The 22126-nt window shown below is 37.9% G+C and overlaps 1 protein-coding gene across 2 annotated transcripts in view; it reads left to right on the forward strand.

Annotated features, from left to right (window-relative positions):
• Positions 1-22126, forward strand: part of SS18 (SS18 subunit of BAF chromatin remodeling complex) — a 38507-nt gene that overhangs the window by 9470 nt on the left and 6911 nt on the right. Inside the window, exons 4-8 of one of the 2 annotated variants that reach the window (XM_088526672.1) lie at positions 5252-5408; positions 10395-10616; positions 18882-19049; positions 19801-19905; positions 21982-22074. In XM_088526672.1, the coding sequence (XP_088382798.1) occupies positions 5252-5408; positions 10395-10616; positions 18882-19049; positions 19801-19905; positions 21982-22074 (745 nt within the window). The remainder of the gene's footprint in view (positions 1-5251; positions 5409-10394; positions 10617-18881; positions 19050-19800; positions 19906-21981; positions 22075-22126) is intronic. The other variant, XM_088526673.1, reaches the window with a different exon arrangement.

The raw sequence follows: 22126 nt of genomic DNA on the forward strand, positions 1-22126 counted from the left end.
ATGAGTTGCCTTTTTTTCCCCCTTTCTTACTTTATTTTAATATATATTTACAGTTCAGGAATATCTTGCTCCTTATAGAAGATGAGACATAAACTAATTAAATCTCACCTTTTTCAGATCTCAAAGTAGTACTCCTTCCTTTACGATTTTATTTCCTGCTCCAACACCTTGGTAAGGGCTCTGCGGGTGCCATCGCCACCTATCAACAGACAACTGTTCTCTGAGCCTGGGACTAGGGCTGTGAGATTAGCAGTTGATTGCCGGGCAGGATACCTCCTGGGATGGGATATTTTGCTTTGCAGAAAATTCTGTTTGAGAAATGACAAGGATGATTAAATCCTGAGTTTGAGCATTTCTTTACTTCTCGAAAGATCAGAAGTACTTTTGTTTGCATTGTGCGTAGAGGGAACTGCAGGCAAATTTTATATGTAGTAGTATATTTAAAATATTTTTTTGCCATTTAGATTGAGTAGTAATAGTGCGTTTTAGTGCATTTTGGTACTTTAAGATTTTGATTACTGAATTGGTATTCCAACCTGGGTTTTTATAGCAATGAGTGTTCCATGAACACATATTCTAACTTGCTGTTGAAGGCAAGCAAAATGTGGTAGTCAAAATTAGAGCAGGAAAGAGGTATAGATGAAAATTCCAGATATACAGTTCTACCATGATAAACTGTTTTTGTTTACTCTCTTCTTTCTGATCTATTACTTCAGAGGAAATCATTGAAAAAGTACAGTATGACTGTCTTCAGTTTATACTTGCAAATGAAGTTATAAGGATTACTAGAATTTTGTTTTCTGAAAATTATCAGTTAAAATTTAATGTTTACTTTGAGGTTTTCTAGTCATAACTACAGGTTGTAACTGAAGTCATAACTTCAGTCTTTCTAGTTTAGCCTTCCAGAGTTAGGCAAAACAGTGGTTCTTTTGTTGGTTTTTTGTTTGTGTGTTTTTTCATGCTTTGATAAATTTTAAAGGCTCATAGTGACTAGGAAGTACAACTCGTGTACATGAGGAAAGACAGCCAAAAAGTAAAGGTTAACAAGTGAAGTTGTATTTTATTCTGAGCTTACATTTAATTGTTTAATTTACTTTTTTTGCTGATAGAATATTAAATATTTTCTATTTGATAATGAGACCAAAGTCAGCAGTGCTTTTAATTTCCATTCCACTTTGTGACTCTTTCTGCAAGAAGAGGGAAAGAGCTTTTCTGTTCTTCTGTGCATCTGACTACCTTTGGATGTAATCTCAGCCTTCATATTTAGATCAAGTGAGGAGGATTCCTGTTGGGTCATTTTGCTTTTGACAAAGGGCTTTTTTTAGTATATTGAATATTGTATGGGCAATTTGTGTTTTTTTAAAAAAACACTTTTATACTTAGTGCGTATTACCGGTGATAGCCAATTTCCGTAGCTTTTTTTAAAGACAAGAAAGGTTAAATGACACAGGGGTTTTTGTAATTAAAGAAGGTTTAAAAGAAGCTGACCTCTAAAAGCCTGCATTAACTGATTAAAAACAAGGAAGTTGCCATTTTAATAAATATATATACATATATGTTTTTTCTTGGCTGTGGCCAGTAACACTATTCTGGAGGAATTTCACTAGAGAATAAATTATATTGGCAAGAGGCATTTATTTTTAATTGATCTCAGGTAGTTATTTGCGTATAATTCTAGCATGAAGGCTTAAAACACATTTGTAAAATGTCCTAATACATTGCATATATGTATGTATAATTATTTCTGAATTCTATTTAGACCTTGTTCTAGTGTCTTGTGTTGGTGAATTACTCAAGTTTAGGTTATTTTTTTTTCTTCTTTTTCCTTCTGGTATCTTGTATGCTTAATATTATACCTCAATTTACTGACTGTGCCCTTGGGGTATTTTGTTGTTCAAGCATAAATCGGATTGTCTACATTTTTCTCTATATCATACATTAAATTGTATTTCTGTCATATCCTCTCACGTTTGACTCCTTTCTATTTTAAAAAAAAGTCTTTTGCAACTTGATTCACGTGAAAGATATTTGAGCTCTTGAGTCACTCAGTGCCTGTCTTTGGAGTCCTTCTGCTTGTGTTTTTCTTCTCTCTCTCTCTCTCTTTTTTTTTTTTTTTTTTTCCCTAATCCTCTGATTTGTGTTTGGGGTAACATTTTCACACCAAACTGCCTGGGTCACAGTTAGTTCTCTTTCCAGGGTAGTTGCAGTGACAGTGAAACTCTGTGTTCAGAATCCAGTTTAATTGCCTTATATTTATTTGTGTTGAATTTCACCTGCCATCAGTCTGTTCATTCTTTCTTCCATAGCTTTCAGTTATTAAAATTGTAGCATATTCAGCATGTGACATTTAGTAATAAGTATTACTCATAAACTTTCATGTGTTACTTTGATTTGGACTTTGCATAAAGTTATTGCTTATTTCTTCCTTTTGGGCAATTTCTGATCAATGAAAGTGTGTAGCCCTAGACAAGGTTAATTTTGTTTGTTTTGTTAAATATGCAGCTAAACATATTTTGCACATATTTTCCAAAAGCTCAAATAGATTAGAAAGTTAAAATGCCATTTATTTACACTTCACAAACTTGTCTTTATCTCTTAATGCTCTTAGAGTTTTATAATTCTCTAATTATTTTGTTCAATTTCCTTGTAGCTCGGAGACAAGTGCTCTCAGATTTTTGATTCCTAGAATTCATCCCACTGTTTTATTTATAAAAAGAGCTGCAGTGTTTGTTACCTTCCAGTGCTCTCATGGAGGAGTTTATTTTGAGGAAAGGTTGTGTATATTGTCAGTTTAGTGGATTTTTTTTTTCCCTCCCCCTCTCCTCTCCTCCAAGAATCTCAAATGGATTCTCACTTGATCTTAGGTATGTTTCCATACCCAGAAACTCCTCATGCTTATTTTCTGATAATACCTTTTTTTTCTGGTCCCCTTAAATTACTCCTCCTACTCCCGTGTGGTTCTTGGTGGTTCTAAAAGGCTTTTGCAGGCTTTTGTTTTAAAAATTGTTAGTGTTTTTTTTTTTTCTTGTTCTTGAATATTTGGTCTCTGACTTCTGTCTTTGATATCTCTAGTGTCTATCTCAGTGTTTAACCAAAACTTATTTAGAAAACTTTCAGCATAAATTTAGAGCTGGAAAATAAAAATTTATCCAGAATAGTCATTTGGAATTTTTTTCTGTGTTTCTTCCCATACCTAAGAGTTCGGGCATGTTCATAAATTTGGCAATTGCAACCTGCAAAACCTAAGTACACCTGATTTTTTTTTTTTTTTTTTTTTTTTAGTACTTTACAGCATTTGTCATTATCAGCATGCATGAACAGTGGGTTTGCTAAAGACATGTAACTGATGTCTGACTAAGAAGTTTGCCTTAGTTTTGAAGAGTTAACAGGAAAATAGTGTCATGGTTTGTTCATTTGAGCTTGGCTGGGTTTCTGCTCTGCCCTGTGCTGAAACAGGGCTGTTGTTACACTCCAAGCTCTAGCAGCTTATCGAGTCAAGAGCGTCACGTTGCTGATCTTTCCAGAAATACTCATTCGAAAAGAAAATGAGTAGTAGTCTATTAGTTCTATTTTCACTTTGTTTCTCTGTGCATCAGTTTTAGATAATTTTCAGAGGCTGCAACAGAATGCTAGTAATCTTTTTGAAGGAAGCAAGACCTAGCTGGAGTGACCTTTCTTCTCTTTTGACTTCACTAGTGAGGAAAGATCAAGCAAAGTGGAGCTCTATTTCACTCCTACACTGTTCAGAGAGTAGAAGTGCCTTGTGCTCTCATGTTTTTTTACCTCCTCCCCCTTGTACTACATGGTGAGGAAGAAACTTGCTCATAATATGGTTCTGGCTCATGGTGAGGTCATTCTCCTCACTGTGGAGGAATGCAAGGAACTTAGTAAGCTATGTCATCTCCCCCTTCCTGCTGAAGAGAAAGCCTTTCACTAAGCTCTTGAGGAACTTTTTAAGATGCAGCAATGAAAATAATACCTCCAAGTGGCCGTCTCTTTTGAAGAGAGTGAGAAAGTCCATCAGTGGCAATAACATCACCGCTCACTTATTCATCTTGAGAGAAGTGAGCACATAGGTTAACGTCCTTGTTGCTGGCATTGCCCTCTCCAAGGTGAAATGGGTCCTGCTTTACACTTATTTTTAAGGACTATTTTTTCCTGTTCTGTCTTGCATATAGCAACTTCCTGATGAAAAGCTGTAGTTAAAAGGAGGACTGAACAAGAGAAGAACCCAGGGTATACCGCCATGCTTCTTTCCCCATCTCTCAGAGTAGGATTTTGTGGCTTTTGGCTTTTAGAGAGGGTCTTCAAAAACCATAGACCTAGGCTTTTCCTGTCACAGAGGTTGTTTATGTTTCCTGGAAAGCTTTTGGCTAGAGTTTGCAAAGAGGTTAAGGACAATCTCACTGGTATTTTTAATAGGAAAATGAAACTCCGAGCAGCTTTTGTATCTACTTACATTGCCCTGAGTAGAACCTAACAGTAAATTCCCCCTTGTATTTGTTGTTTTTCTTGCTCTCCCTGTTTGAACTCTCAAGGTTATTCAGTTATTTTCCTCACAATTTCATTAGGAATTTTGCCAAAAACATCCTTTCTAGGCAGCTGTCTCTGGACCTTTGGAGGCCAGCACTAATGTGCTTCCAGTCTGTAGGGGGTGTTTGGCACAAAATTATGAACTAGGCCCTCAGTGCTTCAGGGGAGAGGCAAGAAGAGACCTCAAACATTTTACCACACCCAAGTGCTCTATGAGCACTGAGCTCTTTTTGCTGCTCTCGGAGCATTTGGAGGCTTCTATCTCTTGTACCTGCTTTGTCCCGGTGCAAGGTCTGTTAGCAGCAACAAATTGTTGATGTGAGAGACTTAGAGTTGTTGTTTTTCCATTAAACAAATGTTGCTTTGCAGGAAAGCTTTTGCATGTACAAGGGGGAAAGTAATTCTAGCAGTCTTAAACTATTTGAGTGCAATTCTTTTAATGAGGCATTGATTGGTGTTTTCTATTTTAAGGTATTGCTTGAAGGTGCTGTAGTGTTGCTGGTATGTACCTCTGGTAAAATTGATAGAAATGTTAAATGTTTTGCTGAAACAAATATTGAGAGGAGTTCAGTGCATCAGGAGGGAAAAGAAGGAAAGGCTTTTTGGTGCTTTCTTTTTACTTCGCTTAACAGTACAGGCAACTGCTGCACCATACACATATATTACCTATTTGTCAGACTAACCGCTCCTCTTGTTTGCCTGAACTGTCTCCCTGCAGCCTCCCACGCAGAACCTGCCGATGGGCCCGGGCGGGCTGAGCCAGAGCGGCCCCGCGGCGGCGCCGCGCGCGCCGCACAGCCTCTCCTCGGACGGCATGGTGGCGGGGGGCCCTCCCGCGCCGCACATGCAGGGCCAGATGAACGGCCAGATGCCGGGTAAGTTTTTCTCCTCCAAGACATTAACACCGGCGTTGCTTAGCGACGGAAACGACATGGGGGCTCAGGGGATACGAGATTGTTGATGACAAAACTGCTTTGAATGCCCCCGAGTACAGGCGCTCTTAGAGTTTGTTAGCTACAGAGCTACGTGACCTGTATTCAGTGTTTATCAGGCTGCCCTTGGGCTTTGATGGAGCTGACACACAGCATTCCTCTGATGAGCAGAACTGGCTAAATTTAGTCTGTTTGAAACCATGCAGTACAGCTGGCTTTGGAAGGCTTATTGGAGAATGCTATTGGCCTGTGGCTGAATGAATACAAATCCTTCCCTGAAAAGATAATGTGAAATCATTGTGGCTAAATAATTAGGTAGTAATAAAATAGATATGTCTTTAAGAGGATGTTTCAAGCTTGGATAAACTTAAAAAAAATGAATCACTCTTACACAGAAAGCCATCCCGTTTCCGCTAATCTCCTGTGTTCTTATTATTGGAGACATGTTGAAATGGTGAGGGATTTGTAAAGAAATGGCCTCCAGATCATTGTTCAAGGTGTAAGTTTTAAGTCAGTTTTTATACCAGCCTGTTTTGTAATAAAAATAAAAGTGCTTGAAAAGTCCAAAGAAACAAAGCAATGAAGCAAGATGATAAAATTCCACATTGTGCCAGCCTGGCTTTGGAGTAACTGTTCCCTTCAGTAGTCATAGCAGAGTGGAGGGAGCCCCGGAAAAGCTTGCTGCTTTATAGAGAGGCTGTTTTCCAGCATTTCCCCTCATAAAGTCATATTGCCTACTTCGTGTGAATTGGTTTGGAACTTAAAATCGTGTTCCTAGGATTCTTTTTTTTAGGACTCCCTCACTTTTGTATATGGAGGAACTTACCATACCAAAGTTCTTCAAGGTACTGATTCTTCCAAGAAGTAAAACTGTTGTCAAAAATCTTTCAGAATTCACAAAGATGATCTCAATAGCAATAAACATAGTAAGTCACTATGCAAAATTTAAAATATGAAAGTTTAAAAAAAAAAAAAAAAAAAAAAAGCTGCAGTCTCTAATTTCCCTTCAAATCTCAATAAAATGGACCTGATAATATTAGTGGCAACTTTTCTGAGAAAATGATTGGAAGAGCTGCAGACACTCCATGCAACAAGCATAATAAATGATCTAGAGAAGTTAGTTTCATTATGCATTTTGGTCATGGTCTGCTTTAGGAAGTGGAAAGACCGATACATGCTGCTCCCTAAGTAGAGGCTGAGGAGTCTCCTATCCATCCAAGATCCATCATCTCCCATGGAGAATAGCATTGCCTCTTGCAGATCAGTCTCTTTGACCTTCTAGTGTAATCATATTATTGTTATTATAATGATCTTTTCCAAGGAGAAGGATTACTAAGTCACAATGTGAGCATAATGACTTCATTGCAGAATCACAAGGGAGAAAAGCCACTGCTTAAACATACATATTTTGTAATTAGATAGAGTAAGAAGAGAGCCCTTATGAAAATATGTGAAAGGTAAATAGATTTGTTCGGGTATTCACCTAGACAGATGTTGAAATACCGTTTCCATCTAAACTTTAATTTAGCCTTTCTTCCAACATATTCTCTTTTTTTGAATGTCTCTTTCTTCCTTTTTCTGTGTAAGGTTGTCTCTGAGGATGTAAAGATAAACAGCTTAAGATGAGGATATCTCTAATATGGGGAAGGCATGCTAAAATCATTCCATAGTTACACTCTGGAGAAGGGAAAACAGAATTGCCTTATTAAGGGGATAGCTAAATATTTTTTTAAGTGTGTAGTAGGTTGGCTGTACTTGCACCTTTTTGTGTTTCATAGATACATACTTGTAATCATTCATTCTGTGTATGCATTTGTTTTCTGTTTATAGGACCCTTACCGTATAAAAATATTTAATTGCTTTTTAATGGAAGCTAGATACAAAAATTAAAATATCTGTTCAAATAGAGCTAAGCCGTTAATGTGTAAACAAAGAGAATTCTGTGAAAACAACCAAAAGTTGACCTGCCTGGAAGAAATAAATTGCAGGTTTTTGAAGACAGGTAACAATATGCCCTTGCCAGGGAAGGCAGTTGCCACAGACCTTTCGAGGCTCTGGTGGAGTTGAATCTGTGGCGGATTATGGCTTTAATCTGGAGGGGGGGGTGGGTGGAAAAAAAGACTGTCTGTTTTAGCACTGGTACCTGCCCTTCCTGGATAATCACAGACTCACAGAATGGTTGAGGTTGGAAGGGACCTCTAGAGGTCCTCTAGTCCAACCCCCCTGCTCCAGTAGGGACACCTAGAGCACGTGGCACAGGGTGGCATCCAGGCAGGTTTGGAAGATCTCTAGAGAAGGAGACTCCACAACCTCTCTGGGCTGGGGCTCTGTCACCCTCACATGGAGATGGAAATAAAATATTATCACCAAGTATTTTGGTAAATTTTGTGATTAAAAACATTATGTTGTATAAAACTTTCTCTTACTGTTTTTTTTTTTTTTTTGGAGGATTTTCTTCATACAGTAGACTCGGATTTTCTTGTCCTTGTCTCCCGTATTCTTGCTAAAAAACTTCTTGTTTTAACTCCCAGAACATGCATGTGTGATCTCTGCACTGTCGTTTTTTGCTTCCCTATTTTGTTTCTTTTATTACTTTCTAGTACTAATCCTGTGTCCTCCTTTACCTTCTTAGGGAAGCTATTGAAAAAGGAGTTCTCTCAGTCCTGTATTTTCTTAGCACCACAATCTGGAGCTTACTGCACCTTAGCTTTCCCTTAACACATTTAAGATGTTACTGCTGCGGATGGTCCCATTTATTTCCCAATTAAGCCACCTTGTTTGCTCTTCTAGACACTCTTCATTTGGAGAGGAGGCATTATAGATATCTGTAGTTCTGTGTCATGATTATAATCCTGTTTACTGAGATTTTTTTTTTCTGTTTTTGTGATAGATCTGCCTTTGTGCAATTAAGTAATATCTGCTTAATTTAATTTTGCTTTTTGTTCTGCAGTAAGAGTGAACTGTGCATATGATATCTTTATTATCTCTTTTCGCTTGTTTTGGTAAGATAAGTGGCACTACTACTACTACTAGTTGTGGAACTGCTGGGGACAGTCCAGTTCAGGGCTACAAGGATGATCAGAGGCCTGGAACATCCTCCTTATGAGGAGAGACTGAGGGAGCTGGGCCTGTTCAGCCTGGAGAAGGCTGAGAGGGGACCTGATCAGTGTCTATAAGTACCTCAAGGGAGGGAGTGAGGAGGATGGTGCTGGCCTCTTTTCAGTAGTAACCACGTAGAGAACTAGAAGAAATGGCCACAAACTAAAGCACCAAAAGTTCCACAGGAACTTAAGGAAAAATTTCTTGACAGTGAGGGTGACAGAGCACTGGAACAGGTTGCCAAGAGAGGTTGTGGAGTCTCTGTCTCTGGAGACCTTCCAAACCTGCTTGGATGCAGTCCTGTGCTACATGCTCTAGGTGACCCTGCGTGTGCAGGGGGGTTGGACTAGATGACCTCTAGAGGTCCCTTCCAACCTTAAGCATTCTATGATTCTATGAAATAAGCTTATATGTTCATTTCAGCAAAATATCCCGAGAAGGGATAGAGGGGCTTCCTTAAACATATTCTCTGTTTCTTTATGTTGGCCTTCATTAGCGGTGATCCTTGACCATCATTATATTTTCCTTCTGCATCTTTTTGTTTGCACAGCAGTTGGTATTGCCTCTGTGCCATTGCGTACAGCTCTTCTAGTCTAAACCCCTGCTTTTGCCTTCATTCTGTCCTGGATTGGTGCAGTTATTTCTTTGGCCAAATCAATACTCAGAAGTCTTTTTCATCAGAAGGCAGATAGCTTTTTCTGTATGTGGAGATATGTAACCAAGTCACTCTATCCTCCTGAAATTCTACTGGAATAGCTTCTTTTAGGTTCCTCCTCTAAGTTTTCTCTATTTCATAGCTCTTTGCATCTTACGTAACTAGAAAAATGTGATGCTTTTAGCCATGAGGGTGCAGACTCTATTTATCAACATGCCTGGTTTACACTTGACCTACTCTGTCACATACTCTAGTTGTTCATAACTTCATAAATTCTTCGTATGGTGTTCATCATATGCATAATCCTTGCTTTTAACTAGTGTGTGTGTGTGTGTGTGAGACAGATACTTTAATCTTACTGATTTTACTCACTGCTTGCTTCTCCTGGCTGAAGTAATGGCTAAACTGCTCAGACAGCACGCTGGCAAGCTTGTAAAGTTTGTGCTTTGTAAAATATCCATTGCTATTTGGCTGTCCTTTTGGTCATCCCCTACCACATCAGTAATCATTAAATACACTCAAAAAATGCTAGCTATGGATTTGATGGTCAAACATCATTAGATATGCCTTTAGCCATGTCTGTTCTCTATGTACTTACACCATATCAATGTTAATACTACCAGACCTTTGAAAAAATAATTGTACTTTAGTTCAAATACACAAAAATGTTCTAGGTGGATTTTTTTAAACTACCGAGGCTGCTGTACTCTCTTCAAGTGGAGTTCAAGTTGGAATTTGGGGTATGTTAAGCAAGTATTAAAAAGGCTAGCTGCTTGTATGACACAGGTATAAGATGGATCTTAAATGTAGAGTTTTGTTTTAACAGCTTCAGCTGCCCTACAAGAGAATTTATTTCGGAGTAGAACCGACCTTTGACATTTTGTAACTTTATTTCCTGTGCCACGTGCTCTAGATGTCCCTGCTTGAGCAGAGAGATTGGACTGGATGATCTCTAGAGGTCCCTTCCAACCTCAGCCATTTTGTGATTCTGTGATTTTAGTGCTTACCTGGGTCAGAAAATTACTAGCAAATACTTTGTGTTCTAGCTTTATTTTAAAATAAGTGTATTTGATGACTTTATCAAGTTTCACGACTCAAAGTGACTATAATTACTTGGTTTATGATGCATAATGTAACACTGTTCCCCCACCCTCTTTCCTTTATTTTCTCCCAAGGACCTAACCATATGCCTATGCAAGGGCCTGGGCCAAACCAGCTCAACATGACAAACAGCTCCATGAACATGCCTTCCAGCAGCCACGGCTCCATGGGTGGCTACAGCCACTCGGTGCCCTCCTCACAGAGCGTGCCAGTGCAGTCTCAGATGACCATGAGCCAGGGGCAGCAAATGGGCAACTATGGCCCCAGGCCGAACATGAACATGCAGCCAAACCAAGGTCAGTGAAGCGCTTGCTACCTTCTATAAAAATGAAACACGTTTCACATAGGGACATGCTTTTGAAAGGTCGTCTTTTTTCCCTTTTTTTTTTTTTTTTCTCTGAAATGTATTTGCCTTGTGTTTTTAAAATTGTACATCTCCATCCTCCTATGTGTCACTGTGTTTGCAGTCACTGAAGTGTTTTCAGATATTGCATGAAAATCTGGAATTGGACCTGTTTTCATGGGTTGTAAATTTGAGCAGCTGTTTATTTTTCTCAGATTTTACATTTGTAAGTATTACTGTTGTGCAAATTGATAAAATATTGCTCTCTACTCTTCAGTCTCTTGGGTATATCAGAAAATTAAAGCCAGGTAGCCCTCAGATTTTTATGCCTAATTAGTCTTAGTTCTTTGCGGCATGCTGTTTTAGCTCAGGATGTCTTTTAATCTTAAGAAATAAAAGTCTGTTCCAGGAAAAAAACCTGTTACTCCCTACTGTTTTTAGGAGATGTCCTTGTGCATATAGTAAAATGCAAAACTAATTTTCAATCTTGGGCATTTGCATTGCATAAACAGATGATGTATCCTGTTGACAGTGTGGTCCTTTTTGAAGTGCAAGGACGTTGCAGTATTAAAATATTGCATTAGAGTCACAACAGGCCAAATTATTAAATTGTATCTATACTACTTATTCTCATAGATGTGCTTTATAAGCCAGCAAGCAGTATTTTCAGCTTGCTTGTTAAGTCTATTACTATACTGGATCCAAACATGCCACCCACTGGAAGACATGCTGTAGATTTTTTTTTCGTAATACTTGTGCCTTTTTATAGTAAGCATTTTTATTCAGTCTGTATGAATTCTTGTTAAAGACAGATTAGTTGAAGGATATGACTGGAGTTGAGCATTTTCTTCCTTTCTACTGTAGGAGAAAATAGTTTCCTTCTTTAAGACTCCTTTTGTGGTCCTTATAAAAATAGCATTCTAGTGGCATGGGTTCTTATTATCACAACATATCCTCACTGGAGGCAAAAGCTCTGTTTTGTTGCATAGATGTCAGTTGTTCGTGAGGGATGCTTTATTAGATCAGTTAGAGTTTTATAACAGACTAAAGAGTAAGGTAATGTGAGATCCAAAATAAGTCAGGAAGCCTGGCGTTTCTGCAGTTTTCTTACTGATAGTGAGAGCAGGAATTCTGAGTCTCACACATTCGCGTTGTTAATGGCATCATTCTTGAAATATGACGGTAAAGGAAAGAAAAAGTGGGCACGTAGCAGAGAATCATCACAACTGGGAATATTTTTATCTGTCTCTCCACATTCGTATATATCTATCCTGAGCAGTACATCATGGAATAATTTTATAAAATTTGTAAGACGCTTTAGAAAAGTCCTGTGCGTGTTGGGTTGAAGTTGCTAGTTGCAGAGAGTCAGCAGTAAATATGCAGTAGTTTGTATGAGGAAGCCATCCACTTGATTGCTCTACAGAAAACAGCTTTGTATGATTGGCTTACAATTTAGGACTAGTGATTCTCCCATCTCAAAAATAGTTCTTTACTCTTTCTGGTAATACTCCCTGGCTTTATTTTCAGTACTCTTTTCAAACTTGAAATTTGGAAATTAGGGAGAAAAGCACTTAAGAGGGTTCTGTTCTGAACAAATAATAGTATTGCAGTATCTTTGGGGAATAACGGATAAAGCAGTATTTTTAGACAGTATTCTAGACCAAATTTTTGGCTACAGAACAAAATCTCTTTCTAAACATTTATGTCATTGGAGTTGCTGGCATTGACTTGAGCATTGACTTAAGGTCACAGTAAGCTTTCGCATCAGGAGTCCTTCTCATTTTACCAAATTTGGATCCACTAGGCTGAGATTTTTCCATGTCAAATGTCTGTTTTATACTTTTTTGTGGCATTTTCACAGAAGCGTATTTAAAAAAAATGAATATTGCTGAAAATAGGTGAAAATTTATTACACATTTTAAATGTTACGCAAAAACATTATTACACAGAGCGCTTACATGAATGCAGGAGTGTAGGTTCTCCTTGCTTTATAACAACACTTCGAAATTTGTCTGTTCTGCCAGCAAAATTATATTTGCTGTTTCAATGAGAATACTGTCCCAACTTGGTCAGTTTTTAAATACCTTTGGGTGTCTTTGGGAATTGTGACCCCAAGGCAGCAGGGGAGAGATGGCCAGAGACCTGGAGCCAAGAGCCAGCCTAGCCGAGCAGATGGACGCACCAAACCCAAATGCTCCAGGTTCCTCATCTAAGGTGAAGAAACAAGGGTGAGCAGATAAGAGGTGTGGTTGGTAACAACCAAACAAAAAGGGACTGAACAGATTGTGGCTTGAAGTTTTTTTTAATCAGTAGAGTATGCTGCTGCACAGAAACGAAACCAACATTTTTGAGCCTGGTGTCAGGAGATGGCTATGAGCCCTTAACAAGGTCGGCTGCTTGGCTTTGTAGGGTAATCCGTATTGAGAACGTGGGCTCCTGCTCTGTTAGCTACAGCACTAGCTCAGTGTCACACTGGCTATTCTGAAAGATAAGGTATTAGCATCTCAAATTGGTTGCTAAAAATTGGTAGATGTTTTTGACCTTGATCTTTCCCCTGAGTGGGGTCCATGTCTGTAGAGGAATTAATCTGACAGTGAGATGATACCACCTGATTTCACAGGGGTGTTGGGAAAGTATGTTCATTATGAAGATTGGACGTTTTAGTTATGAGTAGCATAAGAAAACCCCTGAGTAAATTAGTAATTCTGGCTTCAGAGTGTTGTTTGAATAGGCATGGCACCTCACACGGAAGAATGCAATGAAACAAAGTGTTGAATAATTTTGCGGTGAGTATCTGCTGTGTATTGAATGAAGCCAGGACTTGTTGAGGAAATGCGTGTTATTGTATAATAGAAGAAATGCCATAAGACACAGAAAGGTTTGATCTAACTTTTTAGTGGTTTGGGCATAACTTTTCCTATGTGGTCTCTATCAAGCTTCTCACTGTATATACGTTTTAAGTCAGATGGTGTTGAGAAGAAAGGAACTTACAATTAAAAAATATAACACACAGCAACGGAATCTATTAATCTATCTGTTAGATTTAGTTTCTTTTTCTAGTCTATACTTATTACTAATTTATACAATTCTAGCCAAGGAATGTCTTCAGTGAGAAGCAATATTTTCACAGTATTAATTTTATGTTGTCAGTCCAGTTAAAATAAGTATTTCAGTTGTTCTGGACTTAAACAAGCTCTTTACATAAAGGCTTTCACAGGGGGCTCTTAGTTAAAAAAAACTACCTTAGCACTTAGGGGAATCTGTAAGGAATATTTGCCCCTCTTGTGGAAAAGATAGGAAATAGCAGTAGGTAGTGTATATGGTGGAAACTCATTTTAATAGGTGGATGGATTTTCTATGTATGGGATGCTACTTTCATTATGCTGAATGAATTATTTTAACTCTTGTTATTTTTTGGCTTTTTAGAGAAGTGTGAGCAGAATTTTCTGGAAAAGGAAATTACATGAAAGATCCCTCTTACCTGTACTGAACCGATCTTTTGCATTTATAGAATGCAAATGCATCTATAGAATTCAAATGCTTTGAAAATGGGGACCAAGGAAGTAATAAATTAACCGTGTTGGAAATCATACTTTTTCAATCATTTTGCTAGAGTTGCTTTTCTTGCCAAAGTCTCCTGTCTTAAATGGCCATGGGATGTTGCTTCTGGGAAAGGCTAGAGGGTAGGATGAGTTAGTTCACTTAACAGCTGAACTGTATATTTAGGTGTCGTGTTGGCTTGGTCATTTGCAAAAGAGCATTTCGGGAATGTGATGTTGAGACTTTAATGACAGTTTCATTTATATGAACTTAATCTGTTAAATATCAGAGTCCTTTTAACCAAAACCAAATACAAAGAGATCACAGAGGCACGAGACAGGAGAGGAATTCCTTAGCTCCTTTTATTGTCCATCTAAAGGAATAGAAAGGAACACCCTATGTTATTCAAAAAGTAAACCTACTCAGACTGTGCCAGTTTGGGATAAAATAATTTACTGGGTTGATGACCCATTGTGGATACCTTGCTATCTGTTCATTCCCCTATGAGGAGAAGCTGTTAAGTTGAATTATCTCACCTGCTTACAGTAGCTGTGTCATGCATGAAGCACAGCAGACTCAATAGAGTTAAGCCCAGTATTTTGGACATCAAACCTATTAAAAGGAAATAAAATTGTCTTCAAATTCTGAAGTGCTACAGTCCTCCTGTGTTGAGAAAACAAAGACAGAAACAAATGTCATAGTAATTGTTCTTGATAAAGAAATAAATCTCTCTTCTCTAGTGTAAAATGTGTTTTTTTTTTTTTTCTTTCTGTTTTTTTTTAAGGGAAATCTGGGATGGTTAGGCATATAAACCTCAAATTCAATTTGAGATTGAGACATTGTGTAGAAGAAGGTAAAATGTGAAGAGGTCTCTACTACTTTTAGTTTGCAATCTAAATACTGCATTAGGAGTGCCAGAAGACTTTTTAATCTTGAAAATTTTATGTCTTTTGAGAAATTTTTAAAATCGGCCCTTAGGTCAATTTAACTAGGGTATCTGGACTCTAGTGGAATTTCTAGCTTTTTGTCATGAATCCTGAGAAAATTAAATATTAAATTTACCATATGCTAGAGTTCCTAAAATAGGTTTTCCAGGAATTATCATCGAATATGTCTAAAAGCAAGTATTTTCTATGATGATTTTTTTAACCCTGAAAAACAAAAGAAAAATTTTTCTGATGGCCACCAAATTTCTAGGCATGCCTTTTGTGATTGTATAACAATGCACACAAAAGTGAGATTTAGTATATCTACTGCAGCATTTCGCTGATAATCTAAATATGGGTATCTGGCTGCTTGACCAGCATGCATGTACAATATAAGATCATAGAATCACAGAATGCTTAAGGTTGGAAGGGACCTCTAGAGGTCATCTGGTCCGACCCCATTGCACACGCAGGGTCACCTAGAGCACGTGGCACAGGACTGCGTCGAAGCAGGTTTGGAAGATCCCCCGAGAAGGAGACTCCACAACCTCTCTGGGCAACCTGTTCCAGTGCTCTGTCACCCTCCCTGTTAAAAAAAAAATTTCCTTAAGTTCCTGTGGAACTTTTGGTGTTTCAACTGTGGCCACAAACTTTAGTTTACCTTTAGTTCTGTCGGTGGCCACCAGTGAAAAGAGGCCAGCACCATCCTCCTCACTGCCTCCCTTGAGGTACTTATAGACACTGATCAGATCCCCTCTCAGCCTTCTCTTCTCCAGGCTGAACAGGCCCAGCTCCCTCAGTCTCTCCTCATAGGACAGATGTTCCAGGCCCCGATCATCCGTTTTTAGCAACAAAGTCACTATATAGTTCAAGAAGAAACAACAGCTTGTACTATTGCTGCTCAGTTAGACTGGCTTCTTCCACCAGGAAAGCAGTGATACCAGCAGCTTCCTTGTTCCCCTGCTTTTTGGAAGTTTTGACAGTTATTTTTGTCCACTAACAGTGCTTGTCACCAGTATCTGAATTTCAGTAGAAGGGACGTGGTTAAGGAGCTGTTTTAAGCACCTGTGGTTTTCTGCAGCTCATTCAGCCTCAGCGTACGTGTGGTCTCAAGTTGTCGCGTTGCTCTGGGGCCCTCTTCTAGTTTTCATTTCTGTTTTTCTGCTCTCTTCTTAAATTACTACAGATTATTGGATTTAGGAGATATTGTAGTACTAATATCTGTACATCCTTATATTCCTTATGCTAGTCCTTTGTATGAGATGCTCTGGAGGAGGGAGATTTTATTTAGTAGCTGTAGTCTTCTACAGCTTCCCTTTGAACTGAGTAGCTGCTAAGAATTCTGTGTGTTCCTGATAATGGAACAAACAGAGACTATTTTTAATTAAAGGAAATTGATCAGTGAACCATAGTTCAGTTTTCATCTATTGATTGACTTTTTTTCCCACGTGTTTGCTTACTCTGCAAGACCAGTTTGGGTTTAACAGGGCATTTTTCCATTTAATGCCTACCGAAGGTACTGCACTTCTCTCAGGACCTACAATACTAATGCTAAAAATCATTTTCCTTATCCCAAGAATGCTCACAATATATGGACATGTGAAGCCCCACTCCTTAATACCCAGAGGCCCTTAACAAAGTCTATCTGGGTTTGTTGTGCCAAAGTTACTCGAGTTGCTTGACCATAATCCGTGTCTGTACCTGCATATTTACAGTAATAGCACTGCATGATATTTTCTTGGGCTTCTTATGGGCTCAGTGCCAATCGGATAGTCTGTCCCATTTGCAATAAGTAGCTCCAGAAATTTGCCAAAAATTGACTGTTTCTAAAGAAAGTTGTGAAAGCAAGGAGTATTTGCTTCTGTCCTTTTTTGAAGCTTTTCTATGTGACATCTTATGTCCAAGTCTGGAAGAGATCGTCGCTTCTTTGAATATGGTGTGATCTCATCGAAGCTTCAAAATCCTTATTTTAACTAGGCTCAAAAATGCATGCCATAAATATTAGAAACTCTTAGATCATGAAAGAGTAACAGTTTTTGACTACGGTTTTGTGAAGGGGGGTTGTTAGTTACAGTTCTTTGTCATACTAGGTGGTAATATAGTGAATAAATGTAACCTTACTGTAGGTTAGTATTTCAAAAGAAAATTTTAAAGTTTCTTCACCCCTCAAGCCACTGCATAAAATGATTCTATTGTGTGAGATGTTAAGAGACCATGATGCTTCTTTTAGGTATCTATTTGATAAGAGGGAGATGTGAACAAGCTGGAAATAAGCCAGGCACTCTGTTATTAACACGATGCACAGTGATACAGGGTAGTGAATTCTCATTGTGACTCTACAAAGCGGTAATGAAATTCTAATTTAAAAAGCAAACAGAAAACCTCTACATTGCACCATGGGGACCCAACACATTTTATCATATTGTATTGTGACTAATATTAATATTGTTAATTAACAAGCTTTCTTGAGATCTAGGAACATTACGGCAACAAGTTTTTGGTTTCTTTCAAAGCTGATTAATCTTTCTCAGTACTTCTAAACAAAAAAGTGGTGAAATGAAATGATCTGAATTACTTACTTGCCCAGAGATCAAAAAATGAAATATACTGTAGTTAACTGAAAAATAATTGCAGTATTCCACTTTAAACCATTTATTTACTTTAAAATCAGAACACAGAAATTGTTGTGCGGACAATTGGGAGCAAGACTAGATCATCTTTTAGAGTAGCCAATATGTATCTTCAGAGGAAAATTAAGCTTAACGGAACTAAGGCCATTTTAGTTCTCACTGAGAGATTTCACACAGGGGTTTAATGGGATTTAACTAACAGACTTTGAATTCATACCGTTAATTAATTTGGCTTAAATTTCTTCAGTAACCCCATATAGGCAAGACCTAAGTGGCTAAGTATTCCTTTCCCTGTATAAGTCCGTTGTCTGTATTGACTGTATCAGCTAATTTTCCACTACTGGATTTTCTACATAGTGCTTTCTTCTTGTGCTCCAGCAGTCAGTTATTTAAACAAAAATTTAAAAGCAGCAATAGCAAAAGGGAGTTTTCAGTAGAAGAAATAAGTGACACCTTCCTTTATTTCTTGGTACAGGGACAAGGAACAGCTAGTTTGGTACTTTGATTCACCTTTTTCTTTTTTTTTTTTTTTTTTTCTCCTCTCTCTCCTCTCTGCAAAATTGATTACTGCTTAGCTTCTTTGCAAAAAACTTAGGGTTTTGGCATTAGGAAGTGTAAAATAGGCATCAGTTAGCTAGCAAAAACTTATTTAAAATATTGTTTAAAAAGTTGGGCTCCACCTCCCAACTGTCGGTTTCATTTTTGTATTACTCTGAATAACTCTTCTGAAGTGTTCCTACAGAGGAAGGGAGGAAGCTGTTCTTTGTTAGAAAGCTGTACTAACCTGATGTGCAATCAGATATGTTCAGATGGCTCAGTTGTAATTTTCACTGCTGTATGATGTTGATAGCGGCTCTGTTACTGCTTTTCAATACTAAAGATTGCCTTTCTTCAGCTTCAGACTTCCCCTGTTTGTCTTGGTTAGTAAAACATTGATGACACTTGTTCTTTCCAATTCCTTGTCTTTTTGCAAGTTGATAGGAAAGTTGATCGTTTTGTTACGGGCTACTTGGGGCTATTCTGTGGTGGGCAGAGGGCAGAGGGTGTGTTCCTAGGAGCCTGGGAGAATGATTTAATCGTGGGTCATGTGTTACAGAAGACATATTCACTGTGTTTTTACAGGTCCAATGATGCACCAGCAGCCTCCCTCGCAACAATATAATATGCCACAAGCAGGTGGCCAGCACTACCAGGGACAGCAGCCACCCATAGGAATGATGGGTCAAGTTAACCAAGGAAATCACATGATGGGTCAGAGACAGATCCCTCCATACAGGCCACCGCAGCAAGGTAAGAAGTGTCTTGATATCAGTTTTGAATAACCACCTGCAAAATTGTTTTAAATCACTTTCTTGCTTACATTAAATCTGGATCAAGTTATTTTGAGTCACAGTTGCAAACTGTATGGACTTCTGTTACCTATCTGTCATTAGGATAATTTTCTGTAATCCTCTTAGGGCTGGATCTTGCAGCAACAAATTCCTGATATTGCTGTGAAACTTGGAAGACAAATATTTCTTCTCTTTTGAGTTCTTTCTCACAGAAAGGATCTCAAAGAATGCATCTCAAATATGCTGATGCAGAAATCTGTTTCTATGTGAAAATGACTGATAGATATAGAAAAGGAACAGAGTACCTTCCTGGTTCTGAATTAGCTCTTTTTTTTAAAAAAAAAAAGGGGGGGGGGGCGCGGGGGACAAAATATTGCACAATCTTGCTTTTTTTTGTCTTTGCAGACCTTTTAGAAGGGGAGTAATCTTATTTTTGCCTAGTGTTTTTACATACAAGTTCATAAAATAAGCTCAGAAATTAAGTATGATATCAGTGTGCTCAGATCAAGTGCGACCAGAGGACTTTGTGTTTATCTGTGTGGGTGTGAGTGTGTATTTTAAGTAAACCAGATTACATATGTTGTCTGAAATGCAACAATATGGGTGGGGAGTACATTTGAGAAATATTTCTCATACTGAAATCAGAAATTAGAAACCTTTATAATAGAGAAAACAAGTTATTTACGTATTGACTGGTTGTGGTTTTTCAGGCCCACCACAGCAGTACTCAGGCCAGGAAGACTATTATGGGGACCAATACAGTCATGGTGGACAAGGTCCTCCAGAAGGCATGAACCAGCAATATTACCCTGATGGTAATCTCTCATAAATGTTAACTTTCCCATTTTCTATACCTGCCCAATATTAATGTAGACATTACATTGCCCATAATTAGGAAACGGGGCAAGAATAGTGATTTGAGTATCATACCTTGCATTTGCAGAAACTTCCCAATTCGGAATTGTTACTAGAGCTTAAGTTGTTATGATTAGTTAACGTTACAACTTAAAGTATGTCATTTGTAATACCTTCACTTGTTACTATATCATCAGTATCAGTATTTCAAAATGAAGATTCTGTAATTGGTTTGTCTAGAAGTATGAGGGGTTCATTATTATATCTAGTATAATTGTGCTGAATTAAAATAGTCATAACTATAATAAATAAGAGGGGGGCGGGCATGGGAAAACTTGCTAAAGGCATGTGGGTGTTTTTCTGTTTTTATTTTTTTTTACTTAGCTTTTAGTTTTAATATAAGTCTCAAAAATGTCTTACTATTGATACGTTATGGACCTTTAGCTTAATTAATGTTTTGCAAAGGCATAAATTAGTCCCTGCCCTGAGGAGCTATTAATTGTGAATCCCATTTAAAAGTCCCCCGGAGCTTTCAAGAAAAGACCTTGACTTTGAATCGCACAAAAGGATTCTTCTGCTGCTTTGGAGTCCTGAAGGCTCCTGGATTGTGTTACAAGTTGGGAGAGTTGCAGTTACTTCTTTTCAGTCTGAGCACAGACTCTTGGCTACTGTGATAACTCTCTCTGCAGCTTAATGGTATCCTAGGAAATTCAAGAAAAGTGGTAGAGAATAATGATTTAAAAATATATGCAAAGCTGTACACTTGCTAAAATATCTCGTTGCAAACAGAAGGACACAAGAAGGACACAATTGTTAAGACACTCAGGACCATATCTAAAGATCCTGCATATAAGCTTACACATGCTATTTTTGGATACATACATGCAAAGGTTTTACAGGTTGCCTTCACTTATTATTGAGCTTTCATTTTGGGACTCTTATGTCATGCACGTGACCTTTAAATGCTTACAGGTAATTTACTGCAGTAGGGGAAATTGGACATTATCATTGACAGCTCTGTGGCAGCTCAGATGAATTTGCTAAGACTTATTCCTTGTAAAGATATATTCTCTATAACTGTCTCATTATTACTGTTACACAGAATGTAAAAGGAATATATTATGAAACTTATGTTAATGGTTATGTATTTATATTAGATTCAGTCAATGAAGTATGATACAGTTGCAGAACTAATTGTAAGGACCTTTTAGATCTATTTTCTTCTTATTTTGGCTACCCAGTGTAAATTTATCCCAGATTTTAACAAAATTTCATATTGTTTTCGTGATCAAGTTAGCACTATGATATGTTTTGGTTATCTGCAAATGTATTTATCTTAAAACGGCCAACAGGAAGGGCGCTTACTTCAGGTATTGGTTGCTTTTTCGGAGGTGTCTGTAGTCTCTGGAAAGGAAAGTTCTCTTGTAATGATTTTCCTTGTGACTGGAATGTAAAATGGGAGGAGTTTTCTTACAGCTTCTAGGAATTCTGTTTGTAGGGAAAAGTCAACATTGAATTTTTTTTTCCTCTTGTTTCAGAGAAAAATTTAATATAGATTTGTTCAAAACCCCTTTTGAGCTTTATTTGCTGTATTTCACACTACTTTTAGCATATGGTTTTGAACTGGAGATCAGCAGAACAGGTATTAGTTGAAGTATGATAATTGCTTTCTTTGTTCATTCTAATTTAATTCAGGTTATTTACATGTGAAAGGCCTAAATGCTTTCATTTTTTTTTGAGTGAAAGATAAAGTACTTCCACCCCCCCGCCCCAACAAGGATTACCAGAAGGTTAAGACCATCCCTTGCTGTGATGTAGCTAAAACTACTGCATTAAGCTTTTTTTTTTCCTGTCACATGTTAATTCAGTACTAAAGGAAATCATATGAATAAATCTTTGGCTAGTACAATTGAAAAATCTTTTTCATGTATTTCCAGTTGATTTTTTTTTTCATTTTTCTGAAAGATTAAATATTTTTAGGGTTTTCACTCAGAGGCCATTAACGTTTCTTCCTGTCTCTTGTCGAATTGATGTAGGTCATAATGATTACGGTTATCAGCAACCGTCGTATCCTGAACAAGGCTACGATAGGCCTTATGAGGATTCCTCACAACATTACTACGAAGGAGGTATCTATATACCTTCACACACATACGCACATACATCCCCTTTCCTCCCTCA

The sequence above is a fragment of the Tinamus guttatus genome, unplaced genomic scaffold (genome assembly GCF_059628265.1).
Source record: "Tinamus guttatus ecotype Peru unplaced genomic scaffold, ASM5962826v1 Tinamus_guttatus_pri_ptg000249l, whole genome shotgun sequence".
NCBI lineage: Eukaryota > Metazoa > Chordata > Aves > Tinamiformes > Tinamidae > Tinamus > Tinamus guttatus.